The following is a 26174-nucleotide window of genomic DNA, read 5'->3' as shown; positions in this document are numbered from 1 at the left end:
TATGTTTCTTTAGACTTTACTGTTGATTCATTGATTCATTTAAAAAATATTTGAGAACTACTATCTTCTAGGCACTGTTCTAGATTAAAAAAACAAGCAAAAACCCTCTTCTCTGAAAGAGCTTATGTTCTAGTGTGGAAAAACAAACAAATAATCTAAAAATTATGTGTTATGTTGGATAAGTATTACAGAGAAAGATAAAGCAGGAAAGGGGAAAGGCAGGAGGTGGAGAATGGCAAAGGTGTAATTTTAATGATTGTACAGAGAAAGTTTCTTTGAGAAGGTGGCATTTACTAGAAGAGATGAAGGAAAGAAAAGAAAGAACAATATTTAAGAGGAAAAAAAAACAAAAACCTGAAGTACATCTGAAGTAAGAATGTACCTGGTATAGTCCACAAACAGCAAGGAACAGCAGAAGATGATATTATAGACATATGGAAACTGATAATGTAGACCAATCACTTAGACCATTTTTAGGATTATTATTTTTACTATGAAATAGAATGCTAATGGGGAGTTTTGAAGATGAATGAGAAGATTAATTTCCATCTTAATGGGACCATAATGGCTTCTGTGATGAGAACAGACTGAAGACTAAGACAGGGAGACCAGGAAAGAGGCATTGCAGTTATCAAAGAAAGTATTGGTAGACTGAGCCAGAGTGGTAGTGGTAGAATAGTAATAAGTGATTGACTTTTGTGCATGTTTTTAAGATAAAGCCATAAAAGGTTGTTACTTGATTGGATGTGGAATATGAGAGGAGAGAAGAGTAAAAGTGACTTGAAGTTCTTGGTTTAAACAACTGGAAAAAAAGAAGTAACAAAGATAGACCAAACTGGGGTGGGAAGGGACAAACATGGAGGGAAAGAGTTATGTTTTGGACAAATTAAGGTTGAGATGCTCAAATACAAATCCAAGTACAATTTTTCAATAGTGAGATATAAACCAAGGAAATTGAACATTTTATATCACTGGTAAGGTATAAAATTTAGATTCAACATATATACAGCATTGAAAGTCAAGTAATAGGATGACATCATGAAAGGAATGAGCTTGGATAGAAAAGGGGAAAAGTTCAAAAACTAAACCCTGAGTCATCCAACATTCAGCCTCAAGCAAATGATAAGGAACCAAAACAATTGAGAACAAATTGTTGAAGAAATAGGTTGAAAGCAAAGAAAATGTTGGTTCCTGGAAGCAAAGTGAACACGGCATTTCAAGACAGAGAAAATTATCAACTGTGCAAATTATGCTTATAAATCAGTAAGATAAGAACTGGAAGCTAGCATTTGTTATTTGGCAACATGGAAGTCTTTGGTAACTTTTATGAGAGAAATATTGATGGAGTCATGGGAGTAAAAACCTGGTCAGATTGAGAATGAGATTCAACTGAGAATGAAGAGACAAATTGGAGCTAATAAGTATGGTGAACCTTTTGTATTTTACCCTAAGGAAAGCATGAAAAATACAGCAGTAGTTGGAGAAATAAATGAGGTGACAGTTTCTCTTAAGATGGGAGAAATAAAACTGGTTTTTTCCATTGAGAATAACCTCTAGTGAATGGAACATTAGTGATGCAGGAGAGTTAAGAATTGCAGAAGAAATGTCTGTTGGCAAGAAGACATGGGATTGGGTGCACACATGACATGGTTCACTTTAGAACTTAGATAGAAGCACAAGCAGTACATATTTTGTAACAGGAGATAAAGAAATGGGTGGGTAGATGTGGTGTTTTGCTCTGACTTTTGTTCTGATTGTTTTCCTTTTCATACTAAAATAACTAGGAAAATCATTAAGAGATGATGAGAATAGGGAAGACTTTTTGTTGTTGGAGAAGAAAGAAAATGTTATCCAGGGCAGTATGATAGTGAGTGAACTAGGCAAATACAGTATGATTGAATCTTTTGGACAAACTCTAACTTTTATGATTACATAAAGGGAAAGCAGTCTGCATGACTGTATGCATTTTTCAAGCCACATTCAGCCACACTACTGCAGGTACTGAGAACTTTGAGGATAGGTTTTTTTCCCAGTATTGTTGTTCTGCAACTGAGCACAAGGATGCAAGTGAGGGGCATAGGGATTGAGATTATATGAAAAAGGGTGATTTGGAAAAGAAAGAAGCTTATTGAGGAAGGAGGTGATGATATCAAGAAGTGAGGGTTAAATTACAGTTGTGTTGTGTGGTTACTCTGGTCGTGGTCACTCAGCACATGACCCTTAATTTACTTATTCTGATAGGATAAAAAGAAAAAAAGTTAATCTTTTTGAAGGTTTAATATAGCAAAGAATTGTTGATACTTCCTAAATATTGATAATTTTAGAAAAATTTTATTTAGAACTTCTCAGTATCTCTCTGATTCTTCAAAATCATCTCTGTATTCACCTAATTTCACATTTGTACTAAAGCTGACATCAGATCATATTAACTCTAAGGTTTCTATTGCTCTAATGCCATCTAAAAACCTTCGATTTAAAAATCTCAGAAATGATATTACAATAGATAACTACTTCTCAAACATATAGATGTATGGAAAAGAGCAAGTTTGAACATTTAGAAAGAGAGAGAGAAAATACAATGATGCTTTTTAAATTTAATCAGTTAGATATTTCTTGGGTAAGACAAATTTTTAAGGAATTATCTGTTGACTACTTAGCCTATAGCAGTTATACGGTTTCCATAATTAACGAGTAAGATTATTTTCATCCTAACTAAAAATATCAATGCTGATAAACTATCAAGAAAGATAAATAAGAATACTTATAAAATGATAATGGGAAAGAAATAACGGGCAGAAAGGTAGCTACGAGGGAGATATATGCCGACTTTGCAATTTTCTTAAGTCTTTCATTTTCCTGGTTCCACTGGCACTCAATTTCATGCATTTGGAATGAGTACTGTAGTATTGCCATCAGTTAAGGGCTGCTTGAAGCTGAGAGTATTGGAAACATAAAATTTGATTTGGTTAAACAAAATAAGATTTCCTTTTTCTTATTAAAAAAAAAAAAGAATTCCAGGCCTAATATTCTGTTACCTCAATGTCATGTGTCTCCTGTTTATCATTTGTCTTTCATCCTCAAAGTTTTATTATGCTATTAAATATGCATTCCAAGCCTGGAAGGTAGAAGGCCAAAGAGCATCATAACTTAATCAGCTTATACCCTTTTCTTTTACAAAGGTCTGTGTTGGGGCTGGGAGGTGGCGGGGGTGGGGGGTCACATACAACTTCCTCAAAAGAGACTGGGAAATGTAGGTGGGCATATTGCTCCTCCCAACAATATATTAATTTAATAAATAAGAAGATGATAGAATGGATTGTGGTGAGGCAACCAGGCATCAGTGCCATAATGTATCATTCTTTTTCAGAGACCCTAGCTTCTACCACTATACAAAAGCTCTGATCTTTGATTATAGTTCCTATTTTAAATACTGGTCAGGATGTAATTAACCAATATAAAGCCCAGTCATGAAATAAGGAATCATACAGTTTGATTTGAACTGAAAGAAAAGAACTTTAAATTCATGACCTTCTAGGTTTGTTGTAGAGACATTTCACAGACAAAAATGGCAATAATCCATACTAAGTGTAAAAACAAGCATGGGATCAAAATTTATGAGTAATACACTTAATTACTTTCAAAGGCAGAACAGTTATTCTATATTCTGAGTTGAAAAATTGTGGCATTTGATTGTTCTGCTCTACTGGCCTATCTTTAGAGTCAAAATACAAATATTCTATTTAACATTTTAGTACATAATGTGTCATGTTGTATAATAAATATTTTGTGTTATGACTGCAGTTTCATTTCAACATTAAACAATAAAAAGTGTAAGTCATACAACATGTAATTAAACATGTCTACCTTATTTTTTTATTTAAATATTACAGTGCTTACATTTTCTGGCAATGAACATGTATTGTTTTTAGGCTCCTTTCGGATCCAAAGCACCTGAATGTTACTTTCCTAAAGAAGACAACTCTTATTTAGTCCATTCAACTCAGTACTCATCAGTGGGTATAACAGCTGACCTCCAGCTAAATACTGTAAATGCTCGAATAAAGCTACCTTCTGATCCCATCCCAGCTCTTCGTGTAGAGGTGAAATATCACAAAGATGATATGCTGCAGTTTAAGGTATCATTTATAAACTATTACAATGGATGATTCATCTCTCAAGGCAAGAGATCTTTAAATAGGTTAGGTGCTTGGATTTTTAATGTAATATTAAGGATTATTAATTGGGTTGATGACATTTTGTTTCTATAAAAATAAAGCTTTTTTTTTTGCTACAGAGCTTATAGCTAGATGCACAATAAATGAAACTTTTCATTTTTGCTAACTTGAGAATAATTAGGCAGATAGTGGTGTTTTTTTAATTATTTAATTCTTGATAAATCAATTAATCACTTAGAATTGGACTATATTGGTTGTCCTATTAAAATAAATGATTCAGAAAAAAAAATGCAACAGGATGCTTACTGTTTCCATTGTTTTTAAGTAGTGATATGAATTTTCTGACCAGTGCAATAAGAAATACAAGAGAGAATTTCTTTCAATAGTTACACTTAGCAATTATGTTTCACTTAAGAGTTCTGAGGAAATCCACTGAGAAAACTACTAGAAATGGTAAGAAAGATCAGCAAAATTACTGGATATAAAATAGTTATCTGCAAAAAATGTTTTACTGTAGACAATTACTCACCATTTAAAAGCTGAAATGTTGGCAGATCCCATTTGCAAAATCAAATGAGAAAAGCAGTCCAACAAACAACAAAAATATCAAAATCACAGGGATAATTTGACTGTTTGTAAGAAAAAAAACTATTAAAAAATGTTGATAGGTATTAAATAAGTACCAAAAAAATCCAACTGAATTGCTTTAAAGGTAAGTAATTTTAGATCAATTGTTGCTTCTAAAGTATTTCCATAGACTCTTGGTAAAATATTCTTTGAGACTTAATAGAATAACCTTTAAATAAAATAAACATGACAATGGCAATAGTTAAAACTTAAAAACAAGTGAAGATGCTAAAATGTACAAAATTAAAACACTATGGAGCTGCAGGTAGAAATACCTGATAGTTTATTGAAAAAAGGATGTCATAGGAGATGTAATATATATTATTTTTAATAAATATATATGTTTACACATAAAATAAATCAAACATAAGCCCAGATAAAAAAATTAGCTGCATATTTATCTTGTATCTGCCTAGTAAAGGACTTTAAAATTACAGATACAAAGGAAAAATCCCATGGATAAAAATCTATCTTGTATTACGTAAAAATGTAAAATATTTCAACATCAATAAACACTAGAGACAATTAGAAGGCAAACAAAAAATGGATAAGTATCTGACACATATATGACAAATGGAAAACAATTTCAACTCATACAATCATGAAAAATATTAAGACCTCATAAGCAGACATTCAACAGAAGAAGAAATAAAATTTGGAACAAAATGTTAAAATACACTTATAAAAATGAAAAGAACAAAGGCAGATACAAAGAATAGGAAAACTAACTGTTGAATAATCATGTAGCAAAAGGTTTATCCTCATCAGCAAGGAAATAAGTAAAAATTTTAGAAATAAAAATGCTTTTTAATTTAACATAAAATAGTATTAAAGAATGCATTTGGGTGAGAGTATTAATTAGTACACTAATTCTGGAAAACAGTTTACCAACAGATATCATAGATCCTACAAATGTTAGTATACTCTGACCTAATACCTTCACTTCTAAGTAATGTACTGGGGAAAGACATAAATGAATATAAATTAGCATTAGCATTCTTTGTAAGATCATACATAATGGCAAAAATATTGAAACAATTTTTTGTCTAATCATTAGATGGTAAATAACTTTGTATATCCAATATAAGAGAATGTTAGCTCTAAAAGTTATGTTTTTGAAAATTTCTCATTGTATGGAAAAATAAATTATAAGACATTAAAACAGATAAAATGCAGTACATAATTTGATTCCATTACATGTCGATGTATGCATCTGGAATTCTATATAGATATATGGGCCATGGAGACTGAATTAGGAATTATATAAATAAGAATTCTAAATATTCTTGTTTGAACCATTATTTAAATTATTTAATAATATGTACACAATATGTCAGCAATAAGAGCAAAACATATCTGTTGTCATTATTTCTCGGTGATAGATTTATGATCCTCAAAATAAGAGATACGAAGTTCCAGTACCATTAAACATTCCAACTACACCAATAAGTACTTATGAAAATAGACTTTATGATGTTGAAATCAAGGAAAATCCTTTTGGCATCCAGATTCGAAGGAGAAGCACAGGAAGAGTTATGTAAGTGACTGAATTATTTGACATGAAGGATACTTTGATTTTAGTTTAGGAGGGAAAAAATTAGATATTATTTTCAGACTCTACAGTGCTAAAGTGTCATCAAACCAAAGGTCGTTTTAGGTGTATTAAAGAACTTGGGTTATTTTAACATTTACAACTGAAACATAGTAAACCTGTGAATTACCATTAAGGATTGGTCTAAAATTTCATTTACACTTTGGATGTGGTTGATTTCATTACTAAATATCAGACCCATTTTTCTAATCAAGTGGGGAACAGAAACTGAGACTCCTATTGAAAAAGCATGATAAGTGCTGGCAAAATAGTAATGGAAATGTGTTATATAAATAATTTACTAGAACTGTTGAAATTGGAGGGGTTTTTGGTCCTAGAATTTGATACAATTAAAACTATCTCTGCCAGGAATTGAGAAAAATAGATATCCAATATATTTCTTAACTTAGCCAAAAAAATGTATTGAAATAATTATCCATTTCCATTTGTGTCTGGGTATGATAAGGTATACAGAGAAAAATGCTATTGCTTTTCATTTCACCTAACAAAGAAATACCATTATTATTTCTGATACTACTTGTATGTGTTTACAGAAATATAATTGTTTTTTGTTTTGTTTTGTTTTCAGCTGGGATTCTCGCCTACCTGGATTTGCTTTTAATGACCAATTCATTCAAATATCTACGCGTCTGCCGTCAGAATATGTATATGGTTTTGGGGAAGTGCAACACACAGCATTTAAGCAAGATCTGAACTGGCATACTTGGGGAATGTTCACAAGAGACCAACCCCCTGGTGTAGGTACCAATATTTGACTCCCCCATGTGGCAACTAAGATCATGATTTGTATCCTAGCCACTTCTTCAATATTGAAGTAATGAAAGGGGCTAGAGATCTCCAGAGCAGCTAGAGTGATTTTCTGAAAAACAAAGAAGTCACCATAAATTACAAGTGAAAGTAGATGATTGGATAACATCATTGACCTCAGTAAGAAGTGAGATTGTGACCCAATTCCTTACCCTCTCAACTGCAAAGAAAGAACATTCAGATTTGGTATTCCCTGCCAAATCTATGTTTACTTCCAGTTTTTAGAAAATAGCTGGCTAGGGTTCTCCTTGGAATTTTTTTCTACTCCTTAGATAAAGATTTGATGCCAACTTTTTCCTTTGTTACCCCAAGCTGCAGCTGTGCATTTTTATGAGGCTGTACTACTAGTCCCAGCTTTAGAAAATGTTTTTATATGTTCATGACACTTTTCCCAATATTTTGTCTTATTAATGAAATATATTTCATGAATATTAATGCACTGCACAACTAATATTAACTATAATTATTCTAAACGTATGAAAAATATATCGTAAATAAAAATATTAGCTCATTTCCATTTGTCACGTGTGATGTGTACTTAAAGGGTATATTCAGTATAATATTATAAATATGTGTACTATCACAACACTTTAAGGTGTTCAAGCAACATTTATTTGTATCACAGTAGCTCAAACTTCGATTATAAAAGCTGTTTTTCGTTTGTTCTAATTCGAAAGACTATGTTTCACCAAAATTTACTTCTTTAAAACCCTTCAATATTAGTTGGCATTATTAAGTTAATATAACCTTGATTCTCAATATATAAATTTTCTTTCACATGCTAACCAATTACTGGGATTCAGTGTGGGTCAAATATGTCAGTTTGAATAGGGATCATCAACTTGTAAGTCTTGTAACCTTTGAGAAAACATTTCATGACCCTGAGTGTAGGTTTTCTATTCTGAAAAAATGAAAAGATCTAGCTGAAAATGAAATTAAATGCTTTATATATAAACAATATATTATCATTTAAAATACCGTAAAATGTTACATTAACCTAAATATTATCATATTAAGTACTTAAGGGGTTTGATCATTTTAATCATTAATAGGATATTTTATTATTGAAAAAGAAATACCAATTAATAAATAAATTAAGACACATAACCTGTGGAAAGGAACCCAATTATCCTGAAACCACTGGTTTCTTACATTAGTTATTAAGGTAGTACTTTAGAGTGTTAGACATTTGTATATTCATTTGCATGTTCTCATTGCAGTAACAGTTCAAATAAATTATTTTCTAAGGGAAATGTGTTTGTGTGTGCAATAAAGGAACATTTGAATTCCTAGGCTCAGTCTTCTTGTGAACTTAAATATTACATTAACAAAATTCACATGCTATCATTATTTAAAAATATATTATGTTTTTTAAATTTTAGTATAAACTTAATTCTTACGGATTTCATCCCTATCACATGTCTCTGGAAGATGACAGCCATGCTCATGGAGTTCTCTTACTTAACAGCAATGCAATGGGTAAAACACTTTTTTAAAATTTCTCATATTTTATGTGACTCTTTAATAAAATTATAATTTATACAGAGATAAAATTTAATCATATTTTGGATTTCCAGATGTTACATTTCAACCAACTCCTGCTCTAACATATCGCATAATTGGAGGAATCTTGGACTTCTATATGTTTTTGGGCCCATCTCCAGAAGTTGCAACAAAGCAATACCATGAAGTATGAGTGTACTTTTTTTTATAAAAACATAAATTTTTTTATAATATAAAATAATTCTCTTAACTCAGAAATAATTTTTTCAAAGGTAATTGGCAGACCAGTCATGCCACCTTATTGGGCTTTGGGATTCCAGTTATGTCATTATGGGTACAGAAATACTTCAGAAGTTCAGCAAGTATATAATGACATGGTGACTGCACGGATCCCCTATGTATGTATATAAATTTTTAAGATACTATTAAACATGTCATCTATAAAAGCAGAATGAAATAATCAAACATACGTACTTTAAAATTATTTTTAAACATTTGACAATAATCAGTGCTTAGTAGCACAAAATGAATTCGGTATGGTATTTTATTGATTGTCTTTATCAGGTGGATAAAGGAAATGGGATAATACCATTCCTTTTCATTGTTTCTCACCAGTTCAATGATTGTGAGTTGTACTAAACAAGTTACTATGCACTTGCTTTTCTTTCAGAACCTTTGGGTTTCGTAAGTAGTCAAATACATTCCCCATATTCTCTTTAGATAAGAGTAAGAGTCCATAGGAATCTCTTTCATCAACTGATGTGACAAATTACAAAAAAGGAGACAATACTCGTCATGTTAGAATACAGAATTAGAGGGCTTGCCGAATATCTTCCCTCACTGTTTGGGAAACTAGATATTCATAAGTGTCCAGAAATAATCAGTCCCTGTGGTTTTATTTTTAACAAGAATAAGGAACCCTAGAAATCCTCCTAGTAACATTTAAACATTGAAATCTGGAATGCTTAGTATATAAGAACTCATTCTAAGAAGGATAAGAAGGACCTCATTTATAAGACATCAGTACATATAGTAGAATCCAACATATGATTGCTGAATACTTTATTATGGGGAAATTAATTATATAGGTTGATGATGTAACAATACACAAGTGGAAATTTTATAAAAAAAGAGATTGTCCATTATTAGGTCTACTATGTCAGCCATATTTTTATAACACCTAAAAGAAGTAATTGACCTAATATATATTAACAAAATAATTTTTAAAAAGGTTAGTAGGTCTAAGTTAAAGATTTTGTGATAAAATTAAAGCATTTATTAATTTAAACATATTTGTAAATACCTACCTATGAACTATATTTTGCTTTTTTAAGCCTGGGCTATTATTTCTCAAATGACTTTGGTGGATAATGAAAGAATAATTTTATAATAATTGGTGGATTTACTAATAATTCTTTTTTTCCTTTGGCAATGTTAGAGTTATTTGAAATTATTCCATATTTGCTACAATTGTGTTTCCAAAAATGGAGAAATACCTATTTCTGTATACTATATAAAATTCCAAACTGCCATTTAACATAATTTTATAGCCTCATAAATTCTTTACTCCTGTGTCTTCCTATTTCCTTTGGGAATTATGTAACAAAAGATACCGATTTGAGTATAGAGATTCCTCAGAAGACTAAAAATAGTATTACCATATGATCCAGCAATCCCACTCTTGGGCATATATCCAGAGGGAACCTGAATTCAAAAAGATGTATGCACCCCAATGTTCATAGCAGCACTATTTACAATAGCCAAGACATGGAAACAACCTAAATGTCCATTGACAGATGACTGGATAAAGAAGTTGTGGTATATTTATACAATAGGATATTACTTAACTATAAAAATTAATAAAATAATGCCATTTGCAGCAACATGGATGGACCTGGAGATTGTCATTCTAAGTGAAGTAAAAGCCAGAAAGACAAAGAAAAATACCATATGATATCACTTATACGTGAAATCTAAAATGAAAGATGAACTTACTTACAAAACATAAACATATTCACAGACATAGAAAACAAACTTATGGTTACCAGGGGGAAAGAGGGTGGGAAGGGATAAATTGAGAGTTTCAGATTTGTAGATAACTAAATAATATATATATAAAATAGATAAACAACAAATTCATACTATATAGCACAGGGGACAATATTCAGTATCTTGTAATAACCTTTAATGAAAAAGAATATGAAAACAAATACATGTATGTTTGTGTATGACTGAAGCATTATGCTCTACACCAGAAATTGACACAACACTGTAAACTGACTATGCTTCAGTAAATATATATATTTAAGGAGATAACTGATTTGAAAGGATTTTTACTTCTATACCAACATTTTACTTCTGTATCAACTGTTAACAAAACAAAACATTTATATGAGCTTGCTCTTAGAATACTTTGTGTCTTTACATGCTACTTTTATTTCTTGCACATAGTACTACTTGATCAATTCTCTTAAGCATTGAAACTTTCATATTGCTATTACTTTCATAAGTCTAATAGAATATAATAAACTCACTGTTTTGAATCTTATCCCGCTACCACAATTCTCATATCTTTCAGGATGTTCAATACACAGACATTGATTACATGGAAAGGCAACTAGACTTTACAATTGATGACGAATTCTGGGACCTTCCTCAGTTTGTTGACAAAATAAGAAATGAAGGAATGAGATACATCATTATCCTGGTCAGTATTTACATTTTATATTTTATCTGAGTGTTACTATCTTGATTTTGTTAATATTTCTCTCCTGAATGATGGACGGAAAGGTGTTTCAGAATATGAAGTATGTAACTTCGGATTCTCCTCCCAAATCTAAAACTTTTTCCTTTAACACATTTTATTTATATGGTCTGCCACAAGGCTACCTCAGTCTTAGGTATATCCTTAGAGACCAAAGACTAAACAAAGCTAGGAGTCAAAGGCAGGCTGTTTTCTATTTATTAGCCAAGTTACAAACTAGCCTCAATTTATGGAAGCTGTCACAAAGTGATGATGGATTTTCTATTCGTATACAATTCTCAAATCATTCTATGGGACTGCTTCTTATGCTTGTCACATTTAAAAATTTTCCTTCAAGTTACTGATTTTGTAGGGAGACTGTTTCATCAATATCTTACAGAAAGAAAGCTAGGCAGTCAGAAATCCCACTGGAGAAATAAAAACAAAACAAAGACACTAGTAATCTTGCTTGAAATCATAGCTAATACATTTTCAAAAGTTCTTAAAATTTTCTTCTAGGGAATTCACAAGACTATCTAGCTAGAACTCAGAAGTTTATACCGTCAGTCCACTTGTCAGTCCACATGAGAATACAATGGAAAATTGCATTGTTTCTTAACAGCTACCCAACTGGCTATACTTTCATACCATAGTTATCTGGCTTGTATTTTATTTTAATTTTAGGATCCAGCAATTTCAGGAAATGAAACAAAGCCTTACCCTGCATTTGAAAGAGGACAGGAAAAAGATGTCTTTGTCAAATGGCCTAACACCAATGATGTTTGTTGGGGAAAGGTATTGAATTGATATTTTGAAATAAAATAAGTATAAAAATGCCATTTCATTGAAAGTTTCTATTTAACTAAGCAACTGTTAAAGACATATTCAGAGTAAGAGATGTAATGATTTAATAGCTAATAAATAAAAGAACAGATACTCTGAGTTAAATCTCAATTACTAGAAACAGAGAAAGAATTCATATGCTATATGTTTAAATACTATTCGTTTCACCTTTAAATTGCTTTTTATTGTATTTCTTGGTACCTTTTATGTTTTATTATAAAACTACCATTAATAAGATGGCTACTCATCATTCTATACTACAGGGGTCATTTAAATGTTTGTAACTTCTCTTAAAAGCATCTTATTAATAAAATAAAGAATGTTGTTAAAAGCTATACTTACATCCCTGTCCTGAACGAGGAACATAATTCATTATATTTCATTTAAACAATAATATTCAGACCTGGATATATTAATATATAAAACATCTTGAGTTGGCTTATATATAAAAGAGTAAAGAAAAAAATATCCACTAGTCATAACTAGAATGAAAAAGAATCCCATAATGGGAGACATAATTAAATGTGATGTGGGATTCTTTTTGGAACTTGTACCAAAAATAGAATGTTAGTGATAAAAGTGGTGAAATTCGAACATGGCCTGCAGATTAGTTAATAGTGTGTTAATATTAATGTATTGGTTTTAATCATTGTTGTATGGTTATGAATATATTAATATTAGGGAAAGCACAACGATGGGTATAGGAGAACACTAGGTATAATGTGTGTGATTTTTCTATACATCTGAAAATATTTCAAAATAAAAGTATAAGAGAACAAAGTCTGTGATAAACTTAGTAAAAAAATCATAATATTTTAAGAAACATGCAAGTAGAGATTATGTGACTATAGAAAGAGATTTTTTTCTTTCCTGCTTTCCTCTTCTTATTCTGTACTTCTATACAATTTCTCAGATTTCTACCTTTACAGCACTATTCTCTGTCAACAACTAGTCCCTTGTATGTAATTACTCCTTTGAGGATTATCTACATTTTTATGTGGAACTTTCTGGTTTCTACAACATAGATTCAAACCCCAGAGCTTTTGGCATGCTTGAATTTGGGCTCTGTTTTGTGTTTGTGGCTGGCTTGGAAGAAAACATTGGTAGGCAGGGAGGCAAGAGAGGAGGATTTAGTAATAACTGTGAAAGCCAAGAAAATATTTGCCTCAGCATTGCATCATCCAACTCATATGTTCAGTTCTTTTCATACAAAATTTTTTTATCTTTCTAGATTTTAATCCTGAGTGATTGTAGAAACTATTTTAATATACCACATTAAGTTAAATATAGTATATACTTTTCATATTTATTTTTGACCAGAGCTTTTGGTTATATGCATTGCTTTTAAATCATTACCTACCACAAAGGTTGGTATTCTTTTCTTTTCTTTTTTTTTTTTTTTACATTTTTTATTGATTCATAATCATTTTACAGTGTTGTGTCAAATTCCAGTGTTCAGCACAATTTTTCAGTCATTCATGGACATATACACACTCATTGTCACATTTTTTCTCTGTGATTTATCATAACATTTTGTGTATATTTCCCTGTGCTATACAGTGTAATCTTGTTTATCTATTCTACAATTTTGAAATCCCAGTCTATCCCTTCCCACCCTCTACCCCCCCCCCGGTAACCAAAAGTCTGTATTCTCTGTCCATGAGTCTATTTCTGTCCTGTATTTATGCTTTGTTTTTGTTTGTTTTTGTTTTTAGATTCCACATATGAGCGATCTCATATGGTATTTTTCTTTCTCTTTCTGGCTTACTTCACTTAGGATGACATTCTCTAGGATCATCCATGTTGCTGCAAATGGCATTATGTTGTCGGTTTTTATGGCTGAGTAGTATTCCATTGTATAAATATACCACATCTTCTTTATCCAGTCACCTGTTGATGGACATTTAGGTTGTTTCAATGTTTTGGCTATTGTAAATAGTGCTGCTATGAACATCGGGGTGCAGGTGTCATCCTGAAGTGGTATTCTTTTCTTATTTGCCATATTAAAGAGGAGATTAATATGGAAAATGGGGCTAGTTTGCAAATGATACATATACCAAAACACAAACTGATAAAAATAATTGAAGGAATTATTGATCTGGAGCTCTTGAGTCTATAATACATTTCTAAAATTCTATTATACTTCATTTACAACAGTCATATCACACTGAATTTATATGAATTGGTTTCCCATTTTTTTCTCTCTTTGTAGGTTTGGCCAGGTTTGCCTAATGTAACAATAGATGAAAGTCTAACTGAAGATGAAGCTGTTAACGTAAGTTTTATACTGATTAACTATATAACTAAAGGAAATTCAGCACTCTGATTTAATGACCACTTTGACCAATAATTCATTTTGAATGCTTTCCTTAAAAAAGTGATGGCTTATATTCTAATTCTCTATATCAAACCATATTAAATCAAATTTATTTACTTCTAAATACCAACCTGTTTCAGTTACTCTGTTAAGCAATTTACATTTTATTTTATTTAATTCAAGCAATAATTATTTTTTAAAATTTTTATTTTATTGAATATTTAACATGACATTTACTCTCAACATTTTAAGTTTACAGTACAGCATCCTTCACCCTAGGGACAATGTTGTAGAGCAGATCACTAAAACTTACTCATCTTACATAATCAACACTTTATGCCTATTGAATAGCAACTCCCAATTACCCTTGAAACTCCAGTCCCTGGCAACTACCACTCAACTCTCACATTCTATGAGTTTGACTGCTTTAAATACCTCATATAAGTGGAATCATGCAGTATTTGTCCTTCTATGACTGGCTGATTTCACCCAGCATAATGTCCTTTAAGTATATTCATGTTGCCCCGTGTTTCAGGATTTCCTTCTTTTTAGAGACTGAATAGAATTCCTTTGTTTGTATATACCACATTTTCTGTATCAATTCATCCATCAATGGTCATTTAGGTTATTTTGACATCTTTACTCTTGTGAATAGTGCAGCAACAAATGTGGGAGTTCAAATAGCTCTTCAAGATCCTGACTTCAATTGTTTTGGGATAAATGCCTGAAAATTGGATTTCTGGATCGTATGGTAGACCTATTTTTAATTTTTTGTAGACTCTTAATATTGTTTTTCTTAGTGGCTGCACCATTTGCATTGATATCAACAGTGTACAGGGATTCCAATTTCTCTACATTTTTACCAACACTTGTTATTCTTTGGTTTTTTTTTTTTTTGGATAGTAGCCATACTAACATATGTGAGATGTTACAACATTATGGTTTTTACTTGTGTATCCCTAATGATAAGAGATATTGGGCATCATTTCATCTACCTGTTGGTCATATGTCTGTGCTCTTCAGAGAAATGTCTCTTCAAGTCTTTGCCCATTTTCTGTGTTATTAGTGTTTATTGAATTGTAGGACTTCCTTATATACTTTCAAAATTCAACTTTTATCAATATATGGTGTGCAAATATTTTCTCCCATTCTCTTGGTTGCCCTTTCACTTTGTTGATTGTTTCCTTTTCTGTGCAAAATCTTTTTAGTCTGATGTAGTCTCACTGGTCTATTCTGGGCTTTTTTTTTACCTATGTTTTGGTGTCACAGCCATAAAATCTTTGCCAAGACCCATGTCATGAAGATTTTTCCTTATATTTTTTTCCTCTGAATACTTCTGCAGTTTTGGGTGTTACATTTAGTCAGTTTTGAGTTGAGTTTTGTCTATAGTATAAGATAAGACTCTAATTTAATTCTTCTGCATGTGAATATCCAGTTTGTTAAAGAGACTATACTTTCTCCATTGTGTATTCTTGGCACCCTTGTCAAAGGTCAACTGACTATATATATGTGGATTGATTTCTGAGCCATTGGCCTATGTGTCTGTTTTTATGGAAAGATCATGCTGTTTTAATTATTGTAGCTTTGTAATAAATTTTTGAAATCAGGAAATGTGATGCCTTCAGCTTTGTTTTACTTTCTCAAGATGATTTTGGCTATTCAGGGACTTCTATGTTTCCAAATGAACTCTGAAATGTTTTTTATTCTATTTCTGTAATAGATGCTATTAGGATTTTGATAGGGGTTTCACTAACTCTTTAGATTCCTTTGGTACTATGGACATTTTAGCAGTATTAATTCTTTCAGTCCATGAACATGGTTTATCTTCCTATTTGTTCCTTCTTCAATATCTTTCAGTAATGCTTTATAGTTTTCAATGTACAGATCTTTCACCTCATTAATCAGGTTTATTCCTAAGTATTTTATTATTTTTGTTGCTGTTGTAAGTGGGACTAATTTCCTAATTTTCCTTTCAGATAGTTTATTGTTGGTGTATAGAGATGTAACTGACTTTTGCATGTTGATTTTGTATCTTACAACTTTGCTGAATTCATTTATTAGTTCTAATGTTTAATTGTGTGTGTGTGTGTGTGTGTGTGTGTGTGTGTTCTTTGGTGTTTTCTACATATAAGATCACATCATCTATAAACAGGGACACTTTTACTTCTTCCTTTCTGATTTGGATGCTTTTTTTCCTATTCATGCCTAGTTATTCTGGCTAAGACTGCCAGTACTGTGTTAAATAGAAGTGACAAGAGTGAGCATCCTTGCCTTCTTCCTGATTTGAACTAAAAAGCTGAAAATTTTTCCTGAATGTACATGATATTAGCTTTGGGAATTTAATGTATGTCCTTTTTTATGTTGAGGTAATTTCCTTCTCTTAGTTTATCAAGAGTTTTTATCATGAAAGAGAGTTGAATTTTGTCAAATATTTTTTCTGCATTTTTGTTGAGATGATTATGTGATTTTTATCACTTATTCTGTTAATGTGTTATATCACAGTCTATGACTTTTGTATGTTGAATAATCCTTTCCTCACAGGGAAATCCCATTTGTTCATGGTGTGTGATCCCTTTAATGTGCTGTTAAATGTGGTTTGCTAATATTTTATTGAGCATGTTTGCATCTATATTTATCAGATATTGTTCTGTAGGTTTTTTTAGGGGGCGGGGGGCTTGTGGGGTCTTTGACTTTGGCAGCAGGGTGATATTCACCTCTTAAAATGAATTTGGAAGTATTCTCTCCACTTCAGTTTTTTTCAGATGAATTTGAGAAGGATGAGCATTAATTCTTTCTTAAATGTTTGGTAGAATTCACCAGTGAAGCCATCTGGCCCTAGACTTTTCTTTGTTGGGAAAACTTTGATTACTGATTCAATCTCCTTATAAGTAATTTCTTCAGATTTTGTTTCTTCATGTTTCAGTCTTGTTAGGTTGTATGAAACTAGGAATTTGTCCATTTCTTCTAGGTTATCCAGTATGTTGTATAATTGCTTATCATGGCCTTTTATGATCCTTTTTATTTCTGTGGCATCAGTTTAATGTCTCATCTTCTGTATCTGATTTTATTTAACTTTCAATTTTTTTCTTAGTCTAGCTAACAGTTTGTAAATTTTGTATATGCTGTCTACAAGAAACTCAGTTTAGATTTGAGGACACACATAGACTGATAATGAATGTATGAAAAAACATATTCCATAGAAACAGCAACCAAAAGAGAGCAGGGGAAGCTGTACTTATATCAGACAAAATAGACTTAAGTAAGAAACTGTCACAGGAGACAAATAAAGGCATTATACAATCATAAAAGAATCATTCTTCAGTAGGATATAATGATTATAAATATATGTACACCCAACATCAGAGCAACTAAATGTATAAAGCAAACATCAACAGAACTGAAGGGAGAGGTAGATAGTAATACAAAAATAGTTGGAGACCTCAATATTTCACTTTCAGTAATGGATAAAGCAACTAGACAGAAAATCAACAAAGAAACAGTGGACTTGAACAACACTATAGACCATATGAATATGACAGACATATATAGAGCATTCTACCCAACTGGCAGAATATACTTTCTTCTCAAGAGCATATGGAACATTCTTTGGATATATTACATTGGGTCACAAAACAAGTATTAATAAATTTAAGAAAGTTGAAACCATACCAAATATGTTTAGTGACCATAGCAGAATGAAACTAGAATCAATGTCAGAAAGAAAACTGGAAAATTTGCAAATATATGGATAATTTCCACAGCACACTTGCAACAGCAAGTGGATCAAAAAAGCAATCAAAAGGGGAGTTAGAAAATATCTTGAGACAATGAAAATACAACATACTGTCTCTTATGGAATGCAGCAAAACCAGTACTGAGAGGGAAGTTTACAATGATATGCGTTCATTAAAAAAAAGACCTTAAATAAGCAACCTAAGATACACCTTCAGGAACTAGGGAAAGAAGGACAAACTAGGTTCAAAGCCAGCAGAAGGAAGTTATAAAGATTAGACCAGAGATAAATGAACTAAAAAATATCAAAGCAATAGGGAAAAAATCAATGAAACTAAGAGTCTGGCAATCAATCTTTTAGGTAAGTTGAGTTACCATAATTAAATCGCACACATTCCTGTAAGTGTGAAAAATTAGAGGAGTATTCTTACTGAAAATTTACCGAATTATTTCTAAAGTAGAGTTCAAAGAATTATGAATCATATTGTTGAGGGAAAAAGTCAGAGTTTTATTTCAGTTGGAGTTCTACTCATTAGTGTTGGGTAGTATTAGCAATACTGTAGAGGAAGGCATGGTTCTTTGTATAGATTTTGGAGGATAGCTTCAATTTACAATGGCTTATGTAGAATTGCTTTGGATTCTCTTCCATAAAATTGTAAAAGAATGTTGAATCACAGGTACCTGATGAAATTTATGGATATAAGCAATGATTTATATTAAAGGAATAAAAGCCATGTGATAATAAAATACACAGAAAAATGAATAAATTGTGGAAACAGCAGAACAATGAAAGTTAAGAAACAAAATATAGTGTTATCATTCTTACTATTTCTCATTGTGATCTAGGAGAGATTCCATAGAAAATGCTTATTGAATATAACCTATCTAAACCTTCTTTCTTTATGAGTAAAATGCATTTATTGGGCAAAGTGATGAAGTCCCTTTTAACTCTAAAAATATTCATGATACATGTTTTGTAAACCCCTATATTGTCTACTATGCATTTTTCTCTATGCACAATGCCCTCACATATTCTTGTTCATAGAGAAGACTGTTCTGTCAGTTACTGTGTAGTCAAAGTATGACAGGAAAGCATGCAGGTGATGCTGTTTTTCAGGCAATTGATTAACCTGCAGAAAGTCCATCCTCTGCTAACACACAGACCTTGAAGTTTATACGTATATGTCAGCAAGTAGGGAATTTTCTTGGTAGGGAATGGAGTGTATCACTTCCTCTCCACTGGGGAGGAGGAGGAAAGGGTTAAATGTGAGAGAGAAAGAGAAAGAAAGTTGGTTGAGTTGATGGAAAATTATGTTGGTTTTAGAAGGGCAGAAACCTGAATAAACAAAGTTTTATCAGAAAAATATGCTAAACCAAGGTCCTTTCCTCTCCCACATGCTCCATAAAGGTAAACCTGCAATGTAGGACTCTAAAAATATGGAGAAAAAAGTTCCCTATCACTCTAAGAAGCACTGGAAATATATTTCTGTGTGTTCTGAACTGTTTCTTTGCAATCCATATAGAACCCCAAGGCTGTTCTCTTCTCTCTCTGTGTATACCTTTCTCCCTCTACTCCCTGTTGCTCCTGGGGTGGTTGGGAGAAAATCATATACATTCATTCATTCAAGTTGCGATCAGGTTACTTTCACTTTCACTTTCACTTGTGCACAACTTGTGAATCTGACAGATAAATGTCTGAGTTAGACACACATGATCTCTCTTATGACTTTCTGCATGTGAGTCTGAATTTTTTTACAGGCTTCCAGAGCTCATGTAGCTTTCCCAGATTTCTTCAGGAATTCCACAGCAGAGTGGTGGGCCAGGGAAATTATAGATTTCTACAATAATCAGATGAAGTTTGATGGTTTGTGGATTGTAAGTAGCCTTTGAGCAATTTATATTTTAAGTGTAGTGATTATGCAAAATTCTTACTAGATTCTAATAATATTAAAGTATTCTTTGTGAAAATTAGCTCACTCATTTATTTTTCTGTAGAACTCTCTTATGCAAAGGTGTGTGAAAATACAGTTTTAACAATTTAATTTGTGTATATGGATGCTATTTCCTGAATATTAAAGTTGAGTATTTTCAATTTGACCAGGGAACCAAAATAGCCTCTTTTTCTAATGGTTTATAAATGCTTATAAACATTTATGTTATTTTATTTTCATTCAATGTAAGAATAAATGTCACACTCAACTGTCAGTTTTTGATGTAAGAAATCATAATCTCTTACAAATGTAGCAAAATCATTTGTTAAACAATCTCCTAATTTTAGGTTTAACTTTAAAATGTTGTTAATAAGATTTTTGATAACATAATTTTGAGGTAGCATAAAAAGAATTTATGATATCACAAGTAAATGTTTAACACAGGAGGTTTTACACAGTACTTCTCTAGATTTTTGAACATGACATTTCTACTCTGTTGATTTTTCAACATGTATGCATTAAATTACTTACCTTTTTAATTAAATAAACTTTATAGAGATGCTGTCATGTGCAAGCCTCGAGGATGTAAAATTGGATAAAGATTTTTTTAATTAATGGGAAATACAGGTTTATTTTATGTATAAAGTTATGTACTATAAAGGATTCTATTAAGTATATCCCCAAGAATTATATCTGGATCCCCAAAAGATAACCTTCTTTATGATGATAGAATCTCCTTTAAGTGGTAACTAATTTATATATTTACATGATAGTCCCTTTATATGTGGCTACTAAGATTCTGAAATGTATACTCAGTAGAGATACTCTTTGAAGTTTTCTGTATTTGTAAACCATATCTTGTGGTTTTAAAAACCACAAATTATTGTTTTAAAAAAATTGACACAAGGCTCCAGGGCAGAAGTGGAGGGAAGGACATAGGGGAACATACACTATTATAACTTAATTTTATGTCTAGAAACATAGAAAATAATTCACTTTCATACGTAGATTTTATCTACAAAGAAAAACAGGACATTTTGTTTTCTCAAAAGGAGATGTGAATTGTATACAAGCTGAGAAACACTGAGCCTAAACTAAATTCTTTAGTATTGTTGAGATACCTTATATTTCTGTTCTTTAGAATAGTAAATGAGCTATTATTCAAATATGCTACTTTAATTTACTGGTTTCTAAATTAGTTCTTTTTAGAAGATATGCCCTAAATTTGTTTTTTGTTAACTTTTCTTTCTCTTTTTAAGGATATGAATGAACCATCAAGTTTTGTAAATGGAACAACTACTAATCAATGTAGAAATGAAGTGCTAAATTACCCACCTTATTTCCCAGGTATAATATTGCTGCTATACCATTGATGTTATCTTGTTATTATTATTTATTAATCAGCTTTGTATCCCTGAAAAATTGCATCTGGAACTTAGAAAATATGGATCAAAAGATAGTATTGTTATAGCATTTGCCTGGCTGTTTACTCCAGGGCTTTATGTTACCAAATGAATTTTTTAAAAAATCTATTTAATCAATATTTCTCACCTAAATGCAAAAAATGTAGTAGACTTTTAGGAGTACACTAATTTTTCAGGTTTTTATAAATTCATATTAGTTAGTAACACTTTGGGTAATATAGTAAAGTTTTGTACATATTTTTCAGTCACAGTTACAACTGCAATCTTTTTTTTGTATATAATCAGCATAGACAAAGTGCACAAGTGTTTAAAAAAATCAATATTTTCAAACAATGATTGTTTTGCCAAAATATCTTATAGTTACAATTTATACATTCCAATATAGTTAAAGTTTTATAATATATTTTATTTTTATTAATTTTTCCCAGAACTTATGAAAAGAACTGATGGATTACATTTCAGAACCATGTGTATGGAAACCGAGCATATTCTTAGTGATGGGTCATCCGTTTTGCATTATGATGTTCACAATCTATACGGATGGTCACAAGTGAAACCTACGTATGAGTAAGCAGTCTTCACGATTATTCTTGCTATTACCTTTTAGATGTTAGATATAATGTTACCTACTTTAAGACACCTTCCTGCTGACTTTATCTTGCTTGGTCCCTTACGGCACTGAGAATAATTGTGCTTTTCTCTCTCTCTCTATCATTGTTTTATATTTTCATCCCACTCTCAACAGAATACTGAACCATTTAACTCTGTTCCTCAACATGTAGTTAGCTCATAGCAGGTGCTCAGTGAATAATTTTGAATGAATAATTGAGTGAATACTATATAATTTGATATCATCAATTAAAACATGAAAGCTTAGCTAAGTCTGTTATTTCAATCCATTATGAACGAATTAGAATGTGTCCATGACCTTGATCTCAAACTTTAATATCCATGTTAAACAAGCTCTTATATGAGGCTGATGATGGAACACAAGCCATTCTTTGCAAATCAAGTCTGTATTAACACTGTGCAATAAAATTTTCTGCAGTGATAGAAATGTTCTGTAATTCTGGATTGTCCAGTATGGTAGCCACTAGCCATATATGGCTGTTGGGTAATATGGCTAGTGTGACTCAGGAATGGAATTTTTAAATTTTTTTAGTTTTCATAAATTTTAGATAAATAACCCCACATTGCTAGTGGCCACCATATTACACAGTACAGCTCTAGATCACTGATTCTTAACTCCACATTGCAACCAATTAGAGATTTTTTTGATAAATGCTAATTTAATTCGTCTATATTATAGCCTAAGCATCTGAAGTTTCAAAAATTCTCCAGGTGGTTCTAATGAGTATCCAGGATTGAAAACTGAAGTTGGGGAAAGAATGTAATGCCTTTTTGAGTAAAGAGTATGGGTAATATTTTCTCATTTAGTGAAACATGCTTATCTTATTTTAAGCATCAAACTCTTTTCAACCTACAATGAATAAATTATTTAAGATATTATTACATAAATTAAGGAGTACAGATTTGTTTACTGGATCACAATGTAAGGGCACCAAGATCATGCAGAAAGACTAGGCAATGTCATTCTTAAGAGTAAACAAACTGGTCTTCAACAGTGCCATTTTACTAGGGCAGATGTTTCTTAAATGGGACAATTAACCCTACTGGAACGTATTATTGGAGCACAATTATCATCAGCTGACCTTACTTTACGATAAAACTATAGATATTAAAAGTAACAAAAATACTGAGAAATGACTGATGACCCCATTGGCAAAACTAAAGTATTTAGAAAGGAAAGTATGTAGTTGAAGGGAAAATTGAAAGAACATATTTTCTTCACAGAGGGCGGTAAATTGAATGTCTGGAGCACACTACGAAATCTAGCATGGGTCCTGAGACATTGTGGGATGCTTAGCAAATTTAAGTGAATCAATTATTATCCTACAACAACTATCAAAATTGTATAAATAAATCAAGGAAAGAATAACAAAATTCTAAGGAGTTGAATTTAGTGATGTTTAAGATCCATTTTTAACTCTTAAATAACATTATAAGGAAGATATCAGTAGAATCCTCCAAAGAACATCCCTTTAATAGTGTTAATTTTTCTCCTGTCTGTAAAATTTTCCAGTAAAAGTTTAACCATATTTGTTGTTTAAATTGAACAGATTAATGAATTTTAAATGTTGAGCTAAACTGCCCACTTTATGCATAGCCATAGACTTTTCATAAGTTTTAGATACTTTCTTTACATTTATTTTTTCAATTTTTTGAGAAAAAAAATTATTGAACTCTCCTTCAAATATTTTAGAGATTAAATATAGTCATTATATGTTTAAGAACCTTGAAAAACATAAAGGGGTGCTGTAAATAAATTAAATTCACATTTAGGCAAATTATGGAGAGTAAAGACTTTTTATCATTGGAAACAACTGAAAGGATTTTAAAATATATTTTTCCTTAAAGTTATTCAGACTGTAATATTTTATTGTTCTTTTTTGTGACTCATTTTTTGTTTCTCAAACTGGAACAAATTTGACATTCAACTAGTTCTTGTTATTGTGCTCTTTAACATGAAACAAACAAGCAAAAACCAAGGAAAGAACAGTAGATAAATAACCAGCCTAAAAGATTCAAACAGTTTTATAGAAAGAACCTTGGATATCAGTAGCTAATGGAAAAGTTTCATATATGAATCCCATATAAAAAGTTTTCAGTCTTCATTTGGTCTCTTTTTTTAATTTAAAATTTAGTGTTGTACTGAAGTCTATGCTTCAAATGTAGGGAGAAATGAATTTTTAAAATTTCAAGTTGTGTGTTCAAATTTGAGATAATATTCAGGGATTATTTAGCTATGTAATCTGTATTTTCATCTTCAACAGTACCTTGAATGACTCTAGAAAATTCTACATGTTTTTCATTAGAGATGACATAGAAAAATCAAAATCATTGACCCTTTTGGAAGTTCTGGTGGGGTTAAATATATAATTTTTAAGTAAATGCCTAAGATTTTTGTCATTGCAATCTAGAGTTAAATTTAAAAGTTAATAGATACAAACTCTTTTCTCACATATTCCTATAGACTGGCTTATTTAGCATCTTGGAAAGTTATATTGCTCTTCTATGTTTAGTGCATCTATCTACCTGGAAAAATGAGGTGCTTTTGCAATTTTTTTTAACAAAAAATAGGACTAGTGTGGATAAAAACAAACATGATGCAGCTCACTGTCCTACTTATTTGAAAGTTACAGCTGCAACTATCGCTTACTTAGCTCTTAGTAAACTGAAAAAATACTGAACATGCCTCTTAAATAATACTTCCTGATTGATATGGCTGAGTGGAACACTGATATAGCTGATAACAGTGTTCTTAAAAAATGAGATCTGAATCCTTAAAACTATTTCTGTGGTTTAGCCTTTCACATTCTTCTCACTAAAGGACATTTCAAATTTAAATTTTACATATACACTCAAAAACAATGGAAATATTTCAACATACAAAAAGCTTGCTATCCAACTCTAACACTAAAACTAAAATTACATTTTCTGATCTAATAGTGAATCTCTATGAGATGTGAAATTGGCAAATTACTATTTCTAATGGATAATAAATATATAGTACTAATTTTTTGCTAAGAATAATTTTTAAAGTCTTTGATTTTCAAAGAGATATTTGAAATAAATATTGAGAAAAACCTTGTAATAACTCTCTTTTCTTTGAACAATACTGGTCAATATTCTAAAATAATTTAATATCACTCAATGAGAAGTATCTCAGGTGTATTTACCAGTTGATTTCATCAATAATTAAAAACAAGAGTCAATTAGATTATTTTGAAATTATTATCTTTAGTAACCATGACAAAAGTAAAGATACTTATTTACTGTGAGAAGCTTTAAAGTATGTTTTCAAATTTTCAATTTCATATTCACCTTTCACATCATCCACTTTTGTAATATGCATGCATAGTTTTCTAAAAATCACTTTTTCCTTTTTGAAGGACTTTTTCCAGTAATTTGAGATACTTTTATAATTTTTATAATACTTTTCAAAAAATGCTCATGTAGACAGTTACAAACATGCAATTAAAATGCTTCTGTAAACAACATTAAAATTCTTTCTGTAAGGTAAATTTTCCAAAGTCAGCTGTTAACAGAGAGCAAACTTTCTTATGGTTTCTTAAAATTAAATTAAGTTCATTGTGACTAAACCATTTGTACAGGTGGAACATATTGGAAACATTAACAAAATATTTATAGTGACAAGATTTTAAATTATAGTTTTAGTGATAGCAAGTGATTTCTCAAATAATAAATATTCTGTGATGGGTTACAAAGATTTTTCTTATACTAGAGGTGAGATTTCTCCTACGGGAAAATTATTGTGGAAATATTTTATGCAGAATTCTTCTTAATCAGAAATCTAAGAAGGCATAGTTTAGTTATTA

The 26174-nt window shown here is 31.1% G+C and overlaps 1 protein-coding gene across 1 annotated transcript in view; it reads left to right on the top strand.

Moving 5' to 3' along the window:
• SI (sucrase-isomaltase) overlaps positions 1 to 26174 on the top strand; it is an 83179-nt gene that overhangs the window by 40414 nt on the left and 16591 nt on the right. The window contains exons 25-36 of the mRNA XM_006200847.3: positions 3930 to 4136; positions 6185 to 6339; positions 6983 to 7151; positions 8604 to 8700; positions 8799 to 8911; positions 8997 to 9122; positions 11303 to 11431; positions 12152 to 12262; positions 14523 to 14585; positions 20118 to 20234; positions 21550 to 21637; positions 22143 to 22281. Of these exons, the coding sequence (XP_006200909.2) occupies positions 3930 to 4136; positions 6185 to 6339; positions 6983 to 7151; positions 8604 to 8700; positions 8799 to 8911; positions 8997 to 9122; positions 11303 to 11431; positions 12152 to 12262; positions 14523 to 14585; positions 20118 to 20234; positions 21550 to 21637; positions 22143 to 22281 (1514 nt within the window). The remainder of the gene's footprint in view (positions 1 to 3929; positions 4137 to 6184; positions 6340 to 6982; positions 7152 to 8603; positions 8701 to 8798; positions 8912 to 8996; positions 9123 to 11302; positions 11432 to 12151; positions 12263 to 14522; positions 14586 to 20117; positions 20235 to 21549; positions 21638 to 22142; positions 22282 to 26174) is intronic.

Source organism: Vicugna pacos, chromosome 1, assembly GCF_048564905.1.
Source record: "Vicugna pacos chromosome 1, VicPac4, whole genome shotgun sequence".
In the NCBI taxonomy this organism is placed as follows: Eukaryota; Metazoa; Chordata; class Mammalia; order Artiodactyla; family Camelidae; genus Vicugna; species Vicugna pacos.
The sequence above is the reverse complement of the archived record's forward strand: the minus strand, read 5'-3'. Positions and strand labels throughout refer to the sequence as shown.